The 20,371-nt window shown below is 39.0% G+C and overlaps 1 protein-coding gene across 9 annotated transcripts in view; it reads right to left on the bottom strand.

The window, feature by feature from the left end:
- Positions 1-20,371, bottom strand: part of LOC124148246 (piezo-type mechanosensitive ion channel component 1-like) — a 118,618-nt gene that overhangs the window by 48,158 nt on the left and 50,089 nt on the right. For 7 of the 9 annotated variants that reach the window (XR_007221946.1, XM_048398910.1, XM_048398912.1 and 4 more), the window contains exons 6-9: positions 15,715-15,874; positions 10,792-10,896; positions 4,522-4,581; positions 45-266 (exon numbers count right to left, since the gene is read on the bottom strand). Coding sequence is in view for 8 of the 9 variants with exons in the window: in XM_048398910.1 (XP_048254867.1) it covers positions 45-266; positions 4,522-4,581; positions 10,792-10,896; positions 15,715-15,874 (547 nt within the window). In the remaining variant the exon portion in view is untranslated. The remainder of the gene's footprint in view (positions 1-44; positions 267-4,521; positions 4,582-10,791; positions 10,897-15,714; positions 15,875-20,371) is intronic. The other 2 variants (XM_048398914.1, XM_048398916.1) reach the window with 2 other exon arrangements.

Raw genomic sequence — 20,371 nt, 5'->3', positions numbered from 1 at the left:
AAAAACTTGTTGACTATACAAGACATCTTTCTGTCAGTTCCTACCATCATGGCAATGAGAGTAAGGACGTAGCTCTGCTTCATGATGTAGACAAACATGGACACCATGGCCGTCCTCTTCTGCTCCTTCTCCTTCCTCGGAGGATCTGCCACGGTCTCTTCATCCGTCTCCTCGTCCTCTCGGGACGTGGATGCCTTGGGTGTTCCATCAGCATTGATGGGTTCGATAGTGCTGTAGCCAGTATTTTCTGCATCGTCAACTAGAAGCTACAAGAGAACTCTTCCTATGTTAGTTCAAAATTAACGCCATAACAACTCTAAGCATTAAAGCAAAGACAGATCGGTCTGAGACACAGAGAGGCCTTTGTCTTGAACAGTAAGCAAAACATGTTGCATCCTCAAAATACCACAAGACTTTCAACCAACTTCTAGGTCACTATGACATTGAAGCAACTGTCATATTAATCTATTAATTTGTGCAAACTATGATCTAAAGGCAGCGCTTAATCTTCCAATCTCATTAAAATCAGAACTTTAACGTTGGTACAATACCTCTTGCATGAAGATTTGACAACACCTACACAAGAGTTCAGGGCAAATGAACTAAGGAGCAATTAAAACCATCATATCGTAATTTGACAATGGTGTAAGATTCTGCATCGAAACGTTGCTAAACATAAGAAACAAGAAGTTCTTATCCATATAGATGTGTGTTTTCTTATTTACTCACCTACTTCTCAAATACCAGTCAAGCAGATATCTAATATCATTACCTCAAAAACCAAATGAACCTGTAAGTTCCAAATGTAAATAATTAAGGCAACCACATTATCAAAGAAATATTTGAGTTTTCTTACACTGAAGTTTCTGAATCAAGGCGGTAAAGCTATGAAGCTGAACTGTCCAGAAAGGACATCTCATTGGCTTAAGAATCTATGAAGCTTTATTTCAACTGGGCAGTCGACGTTTGCTCAGGGTTCACCTGACACGACCTTCTATGGAGGTGCCAAGATCTTCATGCAGAGATATCATATTGGAGAAAACGATGTAAGTTTATTGAAATTGTCTCGTAGAAAATGTAATGCCAGTTCACATCACTGTAATACACATTTGCACATTTATTTAAAGGCTTTTTTCAAAAGAATGAGAATAACAACATTTTACTTTAAAATACACTTCCTTGAAAACAAAACCTTGAAAAAAGTGCTTAGCAACAAATTGTAGCAAGCAACATAGATGAAAGAAGAAATTAATAGTAAATTAGTTCCAGTGATAAATACAGTAAATATGTATAAGTAATTGTACATATTCCATATACATGAAGGCAATATATATTTTCAAATGATCTTTAATGGATATTATCTGTTATTTGGGTGTTAATAATATAAAAATAAAAGATATGTCATACAATATACTCTAATGATAGTTTTTCAAAACCTGTACTGATATATAATATGCAATAATAGGCCTGTTTCCTTCCATAAACCTTGGTTTACATATACGTCTAAAAACTCAGGACCACCTGCTTCTTTCATATACAAAAGTTAATCTGTCATGGCATGAGAGATTAACTACAGTAATATGAAAGAATCGGGTGCTCCTTCACAATTCTTTTTAGTATATATTTGAAAACCCCAAATTTCACAAATATGAAATCAATTAAAATTCAGAAAACAGCAAAGGGAGGTAACCCTTTGACTTGTTATTCAATAGAGATCAGACTTTGTGATCATTTTGGATGCTTTTTCTTTAATTTGCCTTAAAATTTCGTAAACCAAGTAAAAAATTGGAGAGGCCTAAAATATATAATGAAATAATCCCACATATCACATACATAGATATTGTTATGTAACATATGGACACTAAGGAATGGTGGAGCTATGGAGTAATGTGATGTTAATGACTTACATAGGTAACATAATTTCATTCATAATTTGGAAATAATTCAGTTAAATAAATACAAGTGAGTACATGTGGAACACATCTTGCACATTGTTCCTAAGTAAGTTGATAAACAGCCACGACAACCATTCAGTATATCTACCTTAAGTATAGTCTGAAAAAGATTATTGATATTTTACTTAAACTATTTGAATATGAAACTGAAAATACCAGACCAGGAATCTATAATTCAACATGGGTTGTCACAGAGTAAAGGATTTGTTGTAAATAAATTATGAGGAAAACAAGCTTCTATATATTTGCATCGTTTATTCTACTTTATTCTACGTTAAATTGTCATTACCGTATTTGATGTAATAAGCGCCCAGGGCGCTCTCAAAATTAGAAATAGGGGGCCCTTATTAGAATATTATAATATAGTTGAAAGATAAATTTCGTGGTTCATGCTGACAGCCTGAAATGTTTATGTACGAGAGATATATTTTTCCAGAATATAATTGCCCATAATTAAGGGTGCATATAACACATGAGTGCGTATTATATGCGAATAAATAAGTCTTGTGTACATTGATCACTTGGAAAGGGTGCTAATTGGGATTGTTCATTAGCTAATGTATTAGCAAATATCGCCGTGGGCGCTTATTACGTCGAATACGGTAATGTTGTACAGTAGGAAGATATTTAAGGTGAGGGGTATGTAAAATATGCACACAGGAAACCTCTCAGTATAAGGTCATATTGACCTCATTAACAGAGTTCCTGTGTGCACATTTTGGAGCAGACGTTGAAATTTGTTGATGAATATTCTATGAAATATTCTACCTTGATGATATGTGATCTCAAACAGAGTAGACCGATGAGATATTTATACACACTTGCTCCTATATGCCATTCTTCCTTGTCTATTAGACTTTTTACACCAATGGCAACTGTCTCAAGTCATCACTAAGAAGCGTGTGTTATTGCACAGGGAAGATTAACTCATCCTCGATATTCCAGTGTATTATATCTCCATTCTGTTATGAAAATACCCTAGACGTATTCGCTACCATAGATTCGTTTTGAGCCTGATTTGTATAACAGGATGTTAAAAATAGCAATCCAATAAAATTACACTCAAAATCAAGAGAAATATGGTGCAAAGTTAATGATTGGTTGGTTGGTTTGTTGTTTAACGCCGCACTCAGCAATATCCCAGCTATATGACGGCGGTCTGTACATAATCGAGTCTGGACCAGTCAATCCAGTGATTAATGTCATGAGCATCGATCCACGCAATTGAGATCGATGACATGGAGCAACCAAGTCAGCGAGCCTGACAACCCGATCCTGTTAGTTGCCTTTTATGACAAGCATAGACACCTTTTACAGCAAGCATGCAACGTTAATGATGAGAGCGATGGAGATGGTGACGTCACTCCAGAAATGAAGCTAGTGTGGCGAACAGGTCAAGGGTATTTATCCTAATAGAATGGAGACAAAATGTCTAGGATATTCAGTGATGACATTAACACTTTCCTAGGGGTAAGAAATACACTTACCACATGAACTGACCTTGAACAAACTGATCATATCAATATCATTACCTAAACACCTCCAAATTCACAAAATTATCTACACCTTTGATGAAATTTGACTGATTTTTTACTTGAAAAGCAACTAGCGGCATCCAAACCCAGGCTTAACCTAGTTGGACCCGAACTGCCATACATAAACAGAAATATACTACCTAATTTGATAGGGACGCATTTTTCATTTTCCACGCCCACAACGGAAATCCTTACATCACATTTCTTGTATACACTTCAGTATCAATTTGCCGATGTTGGGCAACTATTTGATTCTTAAATATGTCATATGTGTAATTACTACTTCAAAGGGGACTAAGTTACAAACAGAGTGGTGCTGTAACAACTTGAAGAAACTTGTTGGAACTGGTTCCCCTTTTAGGTCATGTGACATGACAACGACCCTAACCAGTCACTTGGACTCCTGCCCAGCATGGAGTACTCCCATGTCCAGAGTAAGACAGCTGCTTACTTAACCAACTAAACATTATACTGCCCACTCCAAGCTAGATCTTACGATATTTCAATAGCCCTATAAATTCCAAAGTATGTATTGGCCTACTGCTTTATACAATGTATAATAAGGATAGATTAAATTCAATGGAAAGTGGTAGACATGTACATGTATACTAGACAATGGGATATTTAACCAGCCTCAGGAAAGCGAAGGCGACCCGCCTTGCATATACTGTAAAGGATGAGTGAGTGAGTTGTGTTTTATGCCGATTTTAGCAATATTACGTCAGGGGACACCAGAATGGGCTTCACATGTTATACCCAAGTGGGAAATCAAACCCGGGTCTTCAACGTGACGAGTGAACGCTTTAACCACAAGGCTACCCCTACGCCCCCTGTGAAGGGTGACTAGTGGGTCGTATGATGTTGATACATATATACATGATACATGATACATGATACAGATGACATGCCATTCATGCTTGTCTAGTAGGAAACTACTGAATCACCATCATATGATTCGTCAGTACATCCATGACTAATTGAACCATTAGGAACCAAAATAGTGATGACCTTGATGCATGACCTTCACCTACCTTTTCATCAAGGTCGTCTGGTTCACCATAAGCCGACCCCGAAAACATAACACTGCCAGTCTGCATGGGAGGAAACGTAATCACAATACGATGATTGAACAAGTAACCATTAGCATCTCTATGAAACTGAATATTTCAATTCCTTCATGTGTATACCTTGCAATTTAAGTGTAAACACCAACATTTATCATCTAAAGAATTAACAATTTGTTACATAATATAAACTTTATTTACATATGTATCTTAAAACAATTTGACTTACAATTGCATACTTGAAATATAATTTATAGACATCTTAAAGGATCGCAATCAACTGCTCAAAGTTAATCGTATCAGAGCAATATTTACATTTAACGGAGGAACAGTGCTGACTACAATATCAATACTTCACAACATTCAGGAAACAACAGTTCGAACTCATCTACATGTAGGTTAGGTCTCAGTACAACTGAAATCATGCACTCGTTAGATGTTTCTATGGTAACCATGGACAGAAAGGATATCCCAGCAAAGAAAAAATGTCCACAACAGCTCCTTCCATGATGCTACAAAAGTCATGCTTATAAACAACTGAATACAATCTGTAAGTGATGACAATAGATTGTCCCTGTAATAAAACAGTTCCTACTGATGACTGATCATAAGATTACAATTTTCTTGGGTGTAATGGAGTTGCGTTTAACACTGAACAGTATTGCCACCCATCTTCCCTATGCAAGGGAGTTAACTGACTGTAAAAGTCCAGTTTCCATCCTTGCCGAACTAGGCAGGAATTTCTGGGTTCGATCGTAGCCCCACTAGTGGCTATTACGAGTTATGTCCCTTCTATGATCCACCTATTGACCAATCAGATTCCACCTGATATCACTTGAATTTGCTTCAAACAAATTTGCGGTGGCCAGTGATCAATATTGTAACAAAATGGGTTTTACTTCGTGAAGTGCATCAAATCGTTACACGATTTTGATTGGACTATGCTTAGACTCGTTAGTCCAGCCAAAATATAACTCCATAATTCCAGCCTAGTTCGGCAAGGGTGGAAACTGGACTTTTACAGTCAGTTAACTCCCTTGCCTTGGGATGATGCATGCCACCTTGATGTGGGAGGAAATCCAAGGTGGTGCAGATCTTGGACATTTACCACTTTGGTGAAACCCATGAGTTATAATTATGGCACTGACAAACTTGGAAACAATCAGGGCGAACCAGGATTCGAACCCAAGGTCATAGGTTTCTAGCACCGCCTAAAAGGGGAAATTCTGTACTACAAGTCTGTAGGGGACAGCATACAGAAAACTCAGTAGTCCTCTGCCCGGGTTGGTGCAGGTGTAAGAGTTCATCATAACAATGCCCCTTAAACAATGCTTTTCTTAAACACCCTTTGTTCGTATTATTGTTATAGCTTTTGTTTTCAAACCATCACATTTACAAACATTCTTAGTGTCTCCTGCATCCTGGAACATTGATTATAATAAAGGCCTGGTCTACTAATCTCTGTATGTTGGTCAAATGGTGTGAGTGCTATCAATGACGAGGTACATATTCTGTATGACATTTAACTCATTCATTATTAGGTATCGAGGCATTTTTAGCTGGATCCATGATTAGAAGGCCTATCTTCCCTCAGCAGACATTTGAATTTGAATATTATTGGCTGGACAGTAATCTGATGAATACCTGCCATAGCAGACATACATGATGCCTTTATCACCTGTCAAACATGTCTAACAGGAATGTATCAATATTTACTTTCACTTTCAATTCAGATGATCATGTCAAAATTATTACAAAAATGAAAAAAATAATTTTCTAAGCATTTTACCTTCATATACTATGACCTACATAGCTACTAATGATGTTTCACATGCCGAAAGATTACATCTTACAGATGGAAAGTGGTTAATTCTATCCTATGACTGACTTTCACATAGTTTTGATGAATATATAACAATGAATGTTGAAAATCGTAAACGTTTCGAAATAGAAATATTACAACAGTTAGTGATGTGAACAGCAACACACCAATCTAATGGAAAAAGCTGTGTATTAGAAGCCACCCAAAGTTGAGAGGGTTTCAGTAGGTTAGTAGGAAGCGTGTCGGTTAAAGTCAAAGGAAGCTATAGCGTTACAACTACAAACTGACATGTTACATTTCCTGTAACTATCCAAGGTATTGATCAACACTGGTGTCAATGAGCAGTGTTAATTGTTTGCTAATGAATACCCTTTTGCAGGATGATGACATTGAAGATTATTACGATGAAGGTTTGAGTAAGTGAGTATGGTCTGATGCTGTTTATGACAATATTCCAGCGATAAGGTGGCATGGGACACCAGAAATGGGCTTTAGTAGACCAGCGTTATAATCACAAGGCTATGCCGCTACTCCACTGCCCCCTTCTGACATAGAGAATCTCACCCATGTCTTCCAAGATAAAATGTATCAAGACGAGTTGATAAAAGTTACAAATATCCGAGGCTTGCTTAGGATAAGTTTACTTATATCAATGAGTCTGGATATATTTGAGCTTGGGAGACACGACAGGGACACTTTATCATTCAAAATAATTCTTCCAACTTTTTCTATTTCTACACAGTATTATCCAGTATCTGGATTGCAGATCGTACAGCTAGAACTCCATTAGTGAAGTCAGAAAATATTGATGTCATTTGATTGTGATGGCAAAATGGTCTGCAAAGCATAGTGACACGATTCCACTGAAATCACGTGACCCCATCCAATCGATGTCTCCAGTGGAAGCCAGTTCCGGATGATAAATCTTATAAACATCTAATAAAACTACCACACATTATAGGACAATATCCTGATTTGTCATGGCTCTATTCCAATCAGAATTATTACAAAAACAGATGCATTATCCGTTTACTCATGTCCCAGTCCTAGAACTACATTACTTGTGTTGTAGGATGTTATATACTCATTGCCAAAAGAAATGCAAACCATAGAAACATATCAAGAAGTATGTACGTTTAGAAGAGATGTATCCAAAGTGTACCAATTAATGACAAAACTAACAATCACTCGAGTGTTACCACAGAGTGTCTTTATTCTTATCACGATTTGCTGCATGTGATTCCAAACTTGACACACTAACCCATCACGAGACAAATGGTACATCTCGAGTCATGTCTCTACAACATCACACGTGATGTGTTCATGAGCGTAGATTCACACAACATACCAGTATGTTCGTTTGTGTGTCGAACCAATCTAATATCTCTTGAATATGAATAATTCTTCATTTATTAACAAAATGTATGGTATTCGCGTTTCTTTTGTCAGTGAGTATAGTTATCTTAGCGACATCTAACAGCAACAGTACACCATTTCAGACAAACTGGATAGTCACAGTAGCAAGGGGATGCACAATGACAGAACTGAAATGAAATCAAGTTAAGGGAGACAACGAAGTTCTAAAAATGCAAGCTCCTCACAGCGATAGCCCATTCGCAGAGCTCTCTATACTATCGCTGCCACCTATCAAAACTCCCCACTGTGATAGGTGGCCACAACCGAATGACCGTTGTGTTTACAAACAAGTGACGACTGTCATGACGCCAAATACACTTACCCCTGCTAAATTACTTTTTTTGTTTGTCAATTTGAATTTCTATTTCATTAAATCTATCATGTAATAGATACAGTAAGAATATAAGGGAGAAGTTGGTTGATTTCCGGTTAGTCTGCAATCTCGAACCAATCTGATTATACAAACAACAAAGTAAATTCATCTGGAAAACATGGTCCATTGTAAACCTTTTCAAAATGAACTGTGATGGCATTCCCAAAGACATAAACAAAAGTATGAACGTTACTACATTTGGGGTAAGAGGGCAAATTTCAAGATTCTTGTAATGGCCGCGCGCGCCCACTGGTGGCAGCAATGTTATCGAGAGTGTAATGAAGGTGTCGCGCGCTGGGGAGGAGCTTGCTGACAATGCTGTAAAGGGAGACAACTAAGTTCTGACACAATGCTGTGCATTACAGAGTGAAACAAGTTTTGTTTAGAAATACAGCTGACTGCAAGTGAGCTACACAGGTGACCGGGCTGATGACTGCAATGAAATTAGTGATGATGATGGTGATGATGGCAATGAAGACGATGATGATGATGATGATGATGATGATGATGGTGATGATGGATAACATCAAAGCCTAACATTATTGGAACAATGATGTTGTTAATGATGTTTTTTGTTAATAATTTTAAAAAAATATATGAACTTAGATGTTTGGAAAACTTTGAATTACCGGTAACACAAAATATGAAAGTTCTTAAGTTTTCAACAATTACTTCCTGAAAATCTGAAGGCGAATGCATATAAGTACTTTTTAAGTACATGGTCTATGAAATGAGTGATTGTGAGACTGACTAAGATGTTTAAAGTGTTATTTCCATAACAATTTGAGCCAGTTAACGTTTATGACATTTCAGCAGTATTGCAGCTACACTGCATCAGGCAACGCCTACCTGTTGACTGGGATTCAACCTACCAAACCTTCCATGACAAATAAATCTTGCTTGGAATCAAACACAATGGTATGCATAATGCGCAGGAAGAAATAGTGAAGGAAGTACTAAACACTCTCCTCTTAATACCCTAATTTTCTTTTTTTATTGTTATCAGGATTAATTTAATATATGTAGCTGATACAAAAGTTAGTTGGCAACAATATCATGTAGCAAAACCTTTGCTTTCAGTAAACCATGCTAAATGTCTAAAAACTCACAAACCAATGCAATTAGTTGAAGAAACCGTCACTTTCTTTAGCATTCCATTTCTTGAAAAGATCTTAGTGAAAAATATTCTCCTTAATGTTATAGAAGCAATGCCCTTCATTAAAACATATTTCTGATTTCAAGGTCAGATGGTAAAATTAACCCAAGTTTGAATTTCATAAAAATAATTCCCATGTTAGAGGTCCAGTATACCAGTACTGGACCAATACCTCAAAGAAAATAGTAACAAACCCTCAAACATCAACACCATCAGATTGTTTTAATTGTACCACTAAAAATTTGCAATGCATCACCAAGTCGAGTTCCACATGTACTTCTCATGCAAATAAGAATGTCTACCAAATGACTAAAACAAGCCATGCAAAGCTACAGCATGAATCACACTCAGCCACACTTCAACACCTTCAGGGAAACTGGACATGTTCGGTCAGCCTGTGTCTACAAGTAACTTTAGCTATATTATTGCTCATCTAGGATGTGTGTAAGTGTTCACCTGCATGTGTGCAAATGTGTGTCTACCAATCTACAGAATCTGTAGAATTCATTAGCAGCAGGATGGCTGTCACAAGGTCACTGTAGGTTTAATCAAAACCTCTACAGCCTGTGCCTATCTCTAATCTAGGTTCGAGATGTGATGACACACAATAGGCCGGGTTGTACACAATAACCTTCTCAATGCTAGTCGACTCAACAAGTTTGAGGTATTGGAGACCTATTTCTGGCCCGGAAGTCCCATTTGGAGATAAGCATGAGGCGCTGACAATCTGTTCTATTATGAGGAATGTTTTTAACTACCATATTTTCTTGTGTAAATTTCACACTTTTCACCCAGAAAAAAGCTGTGTAGAAGATGTGCATATTATACATGAATACAATAAAATTATTTCTGTACCCAATGCAAAAATGTCACAGCTCTAGCTAGCATGTTAAGACTGGAAATAAGGTCACGACATCTGTAGTATGCCAGTGGCTCTGTTGTTACAAGACTGTGTATCCAATAGTATTCAGTGTATCCAATAGTCCCAGCCTCCAATATGTAAGTCCCTACCTTAGCATATTCAGTGTATCAGATGGTTAAAACAACCTCCTAGGTATGTCATAAACCAAGAACCACCCTTATTTCTACAGAAGGACCTTTTTGTATGTAGAGGAAGACTGTTATCCATATGACTAATTAGGGTCGGATGACAGTGAAGAGGACTTGTGTTGAAATGTAACAAATTTTAAGTGTGATCAAAATACAGGATTATGGCAATGATGTAATAGATGTATTGTTTTGCAGGAATTGTTATATATACTAAAGATCCATCCTTATTTCAACCGACGAACCTATCTGTTTATCGTTTGATGTAAATTCCTGATACAGCAAATGTTTAAACTATATTGTTAAAAAAGCAATTTCTCCACTGAAGGCATTGTAGTATGGCGTATCTTGCCACAGAATGACAAACAACAGTCTAGAATCTATTGACAGAGAGCACATCACATGACTAGTTGTCCACCAAACCTCATCCTGTTCGCCAGCTACCTCCCGCTCGGTGCCAGTTCGTCTCTTGCCACGTCCTTTCTTCCCACGGCTAGGGGACAATGTACTCTCAATGTGTTTAACGTCCTGCAAGAAGAACACCAATGCAGAATATCATATAATTTCTTGTTTGCATTTCTAAATCTTAACTAAACTCATCAGTCATGTAAGGTATAGAACATCTGCCCAGAGACTGGAAGGTTGGTGGTTCAATACCTGGCTGTGTCATACCAAAAGATGTTAAAAGATGGTACTTGTTGTTACCCTGCCTGGCTTAACAAATACTGGTGGGTACAGAGTTGCTACGATGTGTCAGAGCGGGCATGATGTCATAGTGGGCGGGCACGATAAGACTGGTATAAGTCCAGATGAGTACAAATAGCCACACACACACATGCAGGCAGGTCCCATATAACTTAAGTGAAATAATCTTGAATGTGACGTTAACCTCACCTCAAATATATTATATACAGATTCATTTTATCTAATTTTGGTCCAACACTGCACAAATGTTTATTGGCTTTGTTTAAGATAAACTCCAAAGCTTTATAAGATAGTACAAACATTTGCACCCAAAATATTCATTCTTTCTTTTTCAAATAGAGAGAGAATTAATATTATTTTGTGTGTCTAACTTAACAATTAGATTCAGGGATTTATTGGGAAATCTTTTTAATTTGTTCCAATTTTTTATTTTTGTTTAGTTTGTATTTTCTCATATTCTGAGACATTTTAACATTATATTTTGAGAATATATTCAATGCTGTAATATAAAATTAAGCTTTAACACCTCTTCAGACTCGGGGATGAATATCGGCCTCCGAACAGGTCAAGATACATCCTTGAGATCTGTCAACCCAATAAACCAAACTATAGCTTAAGCATTTTAGCCGTTATTCATTAAGTTATTAATTACAAAATCACAAAGATCAACCTAATCATGGAGCCATGCAATCAAACTTGCATGGCCTGTATGGCCTCAGGTATCATTAACTATAGACATTATCATAGTGATTAGCATTATGTGGTACAAACCAGCGCCAAATTGACCATAACAACGCTAGTTCAACTCTGGTAATTCCTTTATGAGTACCCCAAAAGCCCATTCCTTGATATTTGATCGAACAACAGCAAATGTCAGTTTATAAAGACTGCTCTTGACATATACTTAACATTACTGAATGAAAGGAAGAAATAGTCACATAACAGCATGCATTTGTGACCAGCCATATTACCATAGGGCATTATATTACAGCAATTAATCAATCTGTAAATAAATGTCAAATGTACTAAGTTTATCTCCATTAATACACCTTATATACTTTTAATAAATGAAAGAAGTACCCCTAAAATATCAAATATCTTAATCCTGTCTGGCTATTAAGAATGTTTATTTTTAGACAAAGATGATACGTCTCCAGAAAATGGTTTCAGATCTTAAAGAGCTATGTGAAATACGGAAAAAAATAATTTCAGGTTCAGGACTTGTATTTTTTTGTTTTTAATTAAATATTCTTTAGTCCAACATTATAATCCCTGTTTACCACAACCACCTGTATAAACAATTAGCCAAAGTCTCATAATGATTATTTAGTCATAAAAGCTATGTTGAAAGCAATGAGTTTAAAAGAAAACACTTTTCTACTCTCAAACAATGTGCCATTGTTAATGCCAAGCTCTGTCAACAAACAAAATGGGTGGCATATTTCACTGCAAAAGGCAGGCATACACGCCAAGGCTTGTTTCTAAAAACATCAAATTCCTTTTAAAAATTATTTCTTTTAAAACAAAAAGAAATAATTCAGGTACATTATTATTTTTTGGTCACTTCTTTGGAAAGAAGCATGAACATACAAAACACTTATTTTCATGCCATAAAGTTGGAAATCATTTTTTAAATATTTTTCAGATGTTCAAATATTGTTAAAGTCTGGACTTTAAAAAATCGTGCATTTTAGAGGACACATTGCAAACAAAATAGGAACTTTCAATCATCATTATATATTTATTCTTTCATCAAGTGCCACCACACATATCCCCCCTGAGGCCCATTACAACTGATATAGAACGTGCACACACACTCACTATATGAGAATCAATACTTATACATACACTGCAGCTATCAAGATAAACTAATCGATCCACAGCCCTTATCAAAATTTAATAAAACTTTTTCAATATGCTTTGAAAAGATTAATGTTCTTAATAACACCATATAATCACGAGACTGCATGGTTTTGTCTCACTCACTCAAACATGTCCAAATTGGAACAAATGTAAAAAGACCGGCATATATCTTCATAGACCTTGTGGTTTCAGAGGACATGTAGCAAATGTAAAAGTAAACAATGGACAGACACCACAAGCTTGCTTGAACTTAAAGTTAAACCAAAACACAAACATGACAGGTTAGATAGCATCAGAAAGGTACACCCACTTTCTAACAAGTAGCAATTGTTCACGTTACTCTCTCATGGTTAGATAGGGAGTATCTGAATGCTATCGCAGCCAACTCTGTTTCAGTCCCTGTATTGTGGCCGTCTGATATACAGTGTTATCAGTCCTGGAGCAGACAAACCAGTGACACATCGTGTGATTACACGCCAGCAGTGACTTGAGGTAATATCCTGCACCATAGCAGTGGATTAAAGCCTAAAGGGCGTAGATGTTTACTTTTGTTGGAGGCCAACCACGATTAAGGATCATAATCAGGCAGGACATTTTTCTATTTCCAGGCTAAAAGATTTAATTATGAAAAATTAAGATCTGTAGGAGGGAGAGAATAAGATATAAAACAAATTTGAGATGTTTGTTCATCGTCTTCAAAAAGTCATATAGAACATGTTGCCATGTGTGCAGTGTTAGTTAGTTAGTTAGTAAGCTTGTCTCGCTGTTAAAGCTATTGTAACGAGCATCTTGCATGTTAAACCTATTGTACCTTATTGTCTTGCAGTTAAACCTATTGTACCCTATTGTCTTGCAGTTGAACCTATTGTACCCTATTGTCTTGCAGTTAAACCTATTGTCTTGCAGTTGAACCTATTGAACCCTATTGTCTTGCAGTTAAACCTATTGTCTTGCAGTTGAACCTATTGTACCCTATTGTCTTGCAGTTGAACCTTTTGTCTTGCAGTTGAACCTATTGTCTTGCAGTTGAACCTATTGTCTTGCAGTTGAACCTATTGTCTTGCAGTTGAACCTATTGAACCCTATTGTCTTGCAGTTTAACCTATTGTCTTGCAGTTGAACCTATTGTACCCTATTGTCTTGCAGTTGAACCTATTGTACCCTATTGTCTTGCAGTTGAACCTTTTGTCTTGCAGTTAATCCAATTGTACCCTATTGTCTTGCAGTTCAACCTATTGTCTTGCAGTTAAACCTATTGTCTTGCAGTTGAACCTATTGTCTTGCAGTTGAACCTATTGTCTTGCAGTTGAACCTATTGAACCCTTTTGTCTTGCAGTTTAACCTATTGTCTTGCAGTTGAACCTATTGTACCCTATTGTCTTGCAGTTGAACCTATTGTACCCTATTGTCTTGCAGTTGAACCTATTGTACCCTATTGTCTTGCAGTTGAACCTATTGTCTTGCAGTTGAACCTATTGTCTTGCAGTTGAACCTATTGTCTTGCAGTTGAACCTATTGTCTTGCAGTTAAACCTATTGTACCCTATTGTCTTGCAGTTGAACCTATTGTACCCTATTGTCTTGCAGTTAAACCTATTGTCTTGCAGTTGAACCTATTGAACCCTATTGTCTTGCAGTTAAACCTATTGTCTTGCAGTTGAACCTATTGTCTTGCAGTTGAACCTATTGTACCCTATTGTCTTGCAGTTAAATCAACTGTCTTGTGGTTAAACCTATTGTACCCTATAGTCTTGCAGATAAATCCAGTGTAACCTATGACCTTGCAGTGTAACCTATGACCTTGCAGTTTAACCTATTCAAATATTTGCGATAAATGTCTTGTTTGAATTTTTAAAACTAGAACTTTTCGAAATAAAATCTTTTTTACACCTCAATTTTCAGGCTAATCTGAATCTATAAATAGATTTAAAAAGTCCTGCCTTAGGATATGTCCAGCATCACAACAATCACCAAGCAGCCGCGAAGGGACACAACACTGCTACTGTGGCCACCCAATCACCATTTTAACAACTTCTTGTGACATGACAGAGTTGTGCTGCTCTAGCTGCCCCGGGATCAGATACTGAACAGCTGCTCCAAAACAACACTGGCTTGTTTTAAACATGAGAACTCACAGATGAATAATTCTGTATACATACACTTCATTACTCTTACTTTCTGGGGCTAAAATATTGTATTTTTGAATCACATGTTAAGTGTTTAGTCATCATTCGAGTGCAAAATACGACAGAAAAGTTTATGAATAATGAAAATTAGTGTTTTGATTGACAAAAAGTCAAATTCTGTGATTGCTCCTGCGATCATGCTGTCGAGTTACATTTTTGGCAAATCTTTAAAGCGATCATCGAATTGCAGATTTGGTCTGGGAATGTGGAAAAGGAAGATTACAAACATTCAATAAACCTTGCCCTCCTGATGTAACTGTCAACTACAAAGTTTGCTGACAACTTGGACCTATCAGAGAGCAACATGGTAATCACAACATGGTCTCACAAGACCAGCAGCTTTATGTTCTACAGAAAAAATCCCTTTGAATTTATACCTGCATGTTCCTATACAAGAAAGCAATTGATATAATATTCATAAATTTTTAGCAAATTTTGCTGAAATATCCCACAGTGGGACCCAAAAAGTGATTCAATGAAGATTGAGCTTCTTTCAACTAAGCGGGCTACCACTACCTCCCAAAGTACCAGAGCCATTCGGAATTCAAGCAACGGTTTATAGGCTCTAGTGGCTGAAGATGACCTTGACCTACCGTTCCATGGAAGTAGTGTCGTGTCTCGAAGGCGAGAACCCAGTACAAAAGCAGGAGGATTCCCGGGTTGACATAGTACGGCCACTTGACGTTGTCGTAGAATTGGATCATCCATGCAGTAGAGCAGTCGGTGTAGATTATACCAGTCAGGCCAAGAAGTCTGCAAAAGAACATACATATTAATCATGTGCCATGAAGATTTAAAGGAATTAAGCATTCAGTTTTATTCCCTGTGCATTTGCTAAAATGCTGCAGAAAGCAGCTCAAAACTTTACTCACTCACTCACTCACTCACTCACTCACTCACTCACTCACGAACTTTGTCAGCTTTGTTTAATGCTGATGTTAAGAATTTAATTTTCTGGGAATTGTCCTTCCAGGTTATCACACTTAGGCTAAGGGTATGTAATGATTGGCACAAACATTGATGGTTTGTTGTTTAACGCCGCACTCAGCAATATTCCAGCTATATGACAGCGGTCTGTAAATAATCGAGTCTGGACCAGACAATCCAGTGATTGATATCATGAGCATCGATCCACGCAATTGGGATCGATGACATGAATCAACCAAGGGTGAAGCAGCCGAACCAAGGGTGAGGCAGACAAACTTGGGGTGAGGCAGACAAACCCAGGGTGAAGCAGACAAACTCGGGGTGAGGCAGACAAACTCGGGGTGAGGCAGACAAGCCCAGGGTGAGGCAGACAAACTTGGGGTGTGGCAGACAAACTTGGGGTGAGGCAGACAAACCCTGGGGGAAGCAGACAAGCCCAGGGTGTGGCAGAAAAACTTGGGGTGAGGCAGGCAAACCCAGGGTGAAGCAGACAAACGGGGTGAGGCAGACAAACCCAGGGTGAGGCAGAAAAACTTGGGGTGAGGCAGACAAACCCAGGGTGTGGCAGACAAACTTGGGGTGAGGCAGACAAACTTGGGGTGAAGCAGACAAACCCAGGGTGCAGCAGACAAACCCCAGGTGAGGCAGACAAGCCCAGGGTGAGGCAGACAAACTTGGGGTGAGGTAGACAAACCCATGGTGTGGCAGACCAACTTGGGGTGAAGCAGACAAACCCAGGGTGCGGCAGACAAACCCAGGGTGAGGCAGACAAGCCCAGGGTGAGGCAGAAAAACTTGGGGTGAGGCAGACATACCCAGGGTGTGGCAGACAAACTTGGGGTGAGGCAGACAAACTTGGGGTGAAGCAGACAAACCCAGGGTGCAGCAGACAAACCCAGGGTGAGGCAGACAAGCCCAGGGTGAGGCAGACAAACTTGGGGTGAGGCAGACAAACCCATGGTGTCGCAGACCAACTTGGGGTGAAGCAGACAAACCCAGGGTGCGGCAGACAAACCCAGGGTGAGGCAGACAAACCCGGGGTGAGGCAGACAAACTTGGGGTGAGGCAGACAAACCCAGGGTGTGGCAGACAAACTTAGGGTGAGGCAGACAAACTTGGGGTGAAGCAGACAAACTTGGGGTGAGGCAGATAAACCCAGGGTATGGCAGACAAACCCAGGGTGAGGCAGACAAACACAGGGTATGGCAGACAAACCCAGGGTGAGGCAGACAAACCCAGGGTGAGGCAGACAAACCTGGGGTGAGACAGACAAACCCAGGGTGTGGCAGACAAACTTGGGGTGAGGCAGACAAACCTGGGGTGAGGCAGACAAACCTGGGGTGAGGCAGACAAACCTGGGGTGAGGCAGACAAACCCAGGGTGCGGCAGACAAACCCAGGGTGAGGCAGACAAACCTAGGGTGAGGCAGACAAACCTAGGAAGCAGACAAACCCAGGGTAAGACAGACAAACCCAGGGTGAGGCAGACAAACCCAGGGTGAGGCAGACAAACCCGGGGTGAGGCAGACAAACCTGGGGTGCCGCAGGAAAACCCAGGGTGAAGCAGACAAACTTGAGGAGAGGCAGACAAACCAAGGGTGAAGCAGACAAACCCAGGGGTTTGTATCTATATAACAGCTGGCACAGACAAACCAGGTTCTGTTGAGACACAGAGGCTCGAAAACCTGTTGGGATGATGTGTTGAGGTTGACAAAACTAGGGGTGGAACAGCAAACTCACTGATCATCTAACTACTCCAACTGAGGATCCATACACTCATCTCAAAATAGCTTTCATACACAATTCAATTAATTCATACCACTCAGAATTTAATCTGCCCTAATTATCTTTGTACATTGCTGGCTCCAAATGGCACATTTCAAAGACAAGCAATACACGTGAAAAAAATCAATAAGCTTGAATTATTGATACTTTGCCATTAATCTTTGCTCAGTTTTCACTTCTCCATTGAGCACAATCTACATCTAAATGAAAGTTCTGTAAACATCTTTCAGCGTGAAACAATGTCTGAAAGTTCAAATCACATGAGGACGCCACAGGAAATCTCAGATGCTAATAATTCTAAACATTAGAGTACACAACCACACTTCTGATCAGTTTTTATGCATTATTGACAAGACTGGCAAAATGTGCATAAATTAAGTCTCCTGGCCACAAGCAGGCTATGAATTTGAAATCAGCAAGTATTCAGCTGAATTCCCTAAACACACTACCAATTGAAATTGTCACGTCTGCTCTCCACAGTAATTCCAAAGAGACACTTCAAAAGAACAACAATAAAAATTCAAATACAAACTTGTTACACAGCCGTAACAGGAAGATATGTCGATAAGCGTCACAGGTTTCACTAATAACTTTCTTTGTTCAAATTTGGAAAAATATATTGTGACGGATATATCAAAAGAAAGATGTTGATCTGGAGTCACAGGTTTTGCTATCAATGGAATTTTGTCAATCATAGAAAGAAAATCATAAAAAAATCTCTACATTTTTTCATATCTGTATTGATCACCATGGACAGATGCTTTCAAAAGCAAGATGTGACTGTCGGGGTATCTCCAGCAGCTGCTGACGAAGGCATGAATAGATTAGCATCCTCCACACGGGACCAGCACCTGCCTTGATGGCAACAGCTGGACAGATTCCTCAGGTCACAGAGTTCTTGTGACTTCTTATTTCAAATCAATAAATGTAATTTTAACTTTTTATCTACAGTGGGACTATGAGAAACACAGAAGGTTCTGAAGTAAAAAATGTTTGAATTCAAACTATTATGTTGAACTGAGTTTGATACATAAAACACAGTGGGTGAGTTAGTGAGACTATTTCGAATCTTTCCATGTTTGTAACAGCTGTACCATGGACATAGAAACTAGCATAAAACCAGTGGTTAAAGCACCCGCCTGCCCGAGACAGCCTATTTTGCTGACGGACGGTCAGTTTTGAAAAGTTGCACGCCTGATGGCTGGGAGTTAAAGTTACTAAGTTGACAATCCACCAGTTTATTGTTATGTTCTGAGAACTACCTGGTAACATTAAACAGTCATATTTTCATGTTTACCCTTTTGTTACTCTTATTCGTTAATCTGGAAAATTCTGGACTGGCAACATTTAATCTGATCTGGTAACTCGACAAAGTTGCCAGTCCGGTTGTCCGACTAAAATTTGAGGATTTTTATACACTGATAAAACGTTACTTAATTTTATCTCGCTGCTCTGGGAATTGACAGTAATGATCGTGTGAATTAGACAATGCTTTTGAAACAAACCGATATCAAATGTCCTTTAAGATAAGTAAATACTCCAAGTTGACAGTATTTTTTATGATAGTAGTGGAAGAGTATGGTTTAATACAGCTTTCAGCAAGTTCCATTAATATCGATGAGGGATACACACAGGAGGAGCTTCATATTTGTACCATGGGGAGAACCAAGTAGGTTTGGGATGCACTGATGCACTGAACATCATTACCCTCCCACTAAAGCTTGTCATATTTACAGTGGTAGAAACTAACATGTTTAGTCCACTGGTCTTTATAATGATAACATATAGCAAAACCCTTAAAAATGGCAAATTTCTACTAGTCCTTATGATGCCTCAACTATTGGGGAGATTGACAAGGACAATGGGACTAGTGCCAATTTCTAACACTGATTTTTGGAAGTCCCTCCTGTGACCGTATACATTTTTTTTCATGACCTTCCCTGAGAAGACATAAATATAGAAGCCCTTCATATTTTATTATAAAACTTTTCATGAGCCTTACCAACTATGTGTATTGTATTGGTGACCCTCCCCTAGAGGCTGCCCTATGTCTTGGTGACCCTCCCCTAGAGGCTGCCCTGTGTCTTGGTGACCCTCCCCTAGAGGCTGCCCTGTGTCTTGGTGACCCTCCCCTAGAGGCTGCCCTGTGTCTTGTTGACCCTCCCCTAGAGGCTGCCCTGTGTCTTGGTAACCCTCCCCTAGAGGCTGCCCTGTGTCTTGTTGACCCTCCCCTAGAGGCTGCCCTGTCTTGGTGACCCTCCCCTAGAGGCTGCCCTGTGTCTTGGTGACCCTCCCCTAGAGGCTGCCCTGTGTCTTGGTGACCCTCCCCTAGAGGCTGCCCTATGTCTTGGTGACCCTCCCCTAGAGGCTGCCCTATGTCTTGGTGACCCTCCCCTAGAGGCTGCCCTGTGTCTTGGTGACCCTCCCCTAGAGGCTGCCCTGTGTCTTGGTGACCCTCCCCTAGAGGCTGCCCTATGTCTTGGTGACCCTCCCCTAGAGGCTGCCCTATGTCTTGGTGACCCTCCCCTAGAGGCTGCCCT

The sequence above is a fragment of the Haliotis rufescens genome, unplaced genomic scaffold, assembly GCF_023055435.1.
Source record: "Haliotis rufescens isolate VD_foot unplaced genomic scaffold, xgHalRufe1.0.p SCAF_19, whole genome shotgun sequence".
NCBI lineage: Eukaryota > Metazoa > Mollusca > Gastropoda > Lepetellida > Haliotidae > Haliotis > Haliotis rufescens.
Note: the sequence above shows the minus strand (reverse complement) of the source record. Positions and strands in the feature narration are given on the sequence as shown.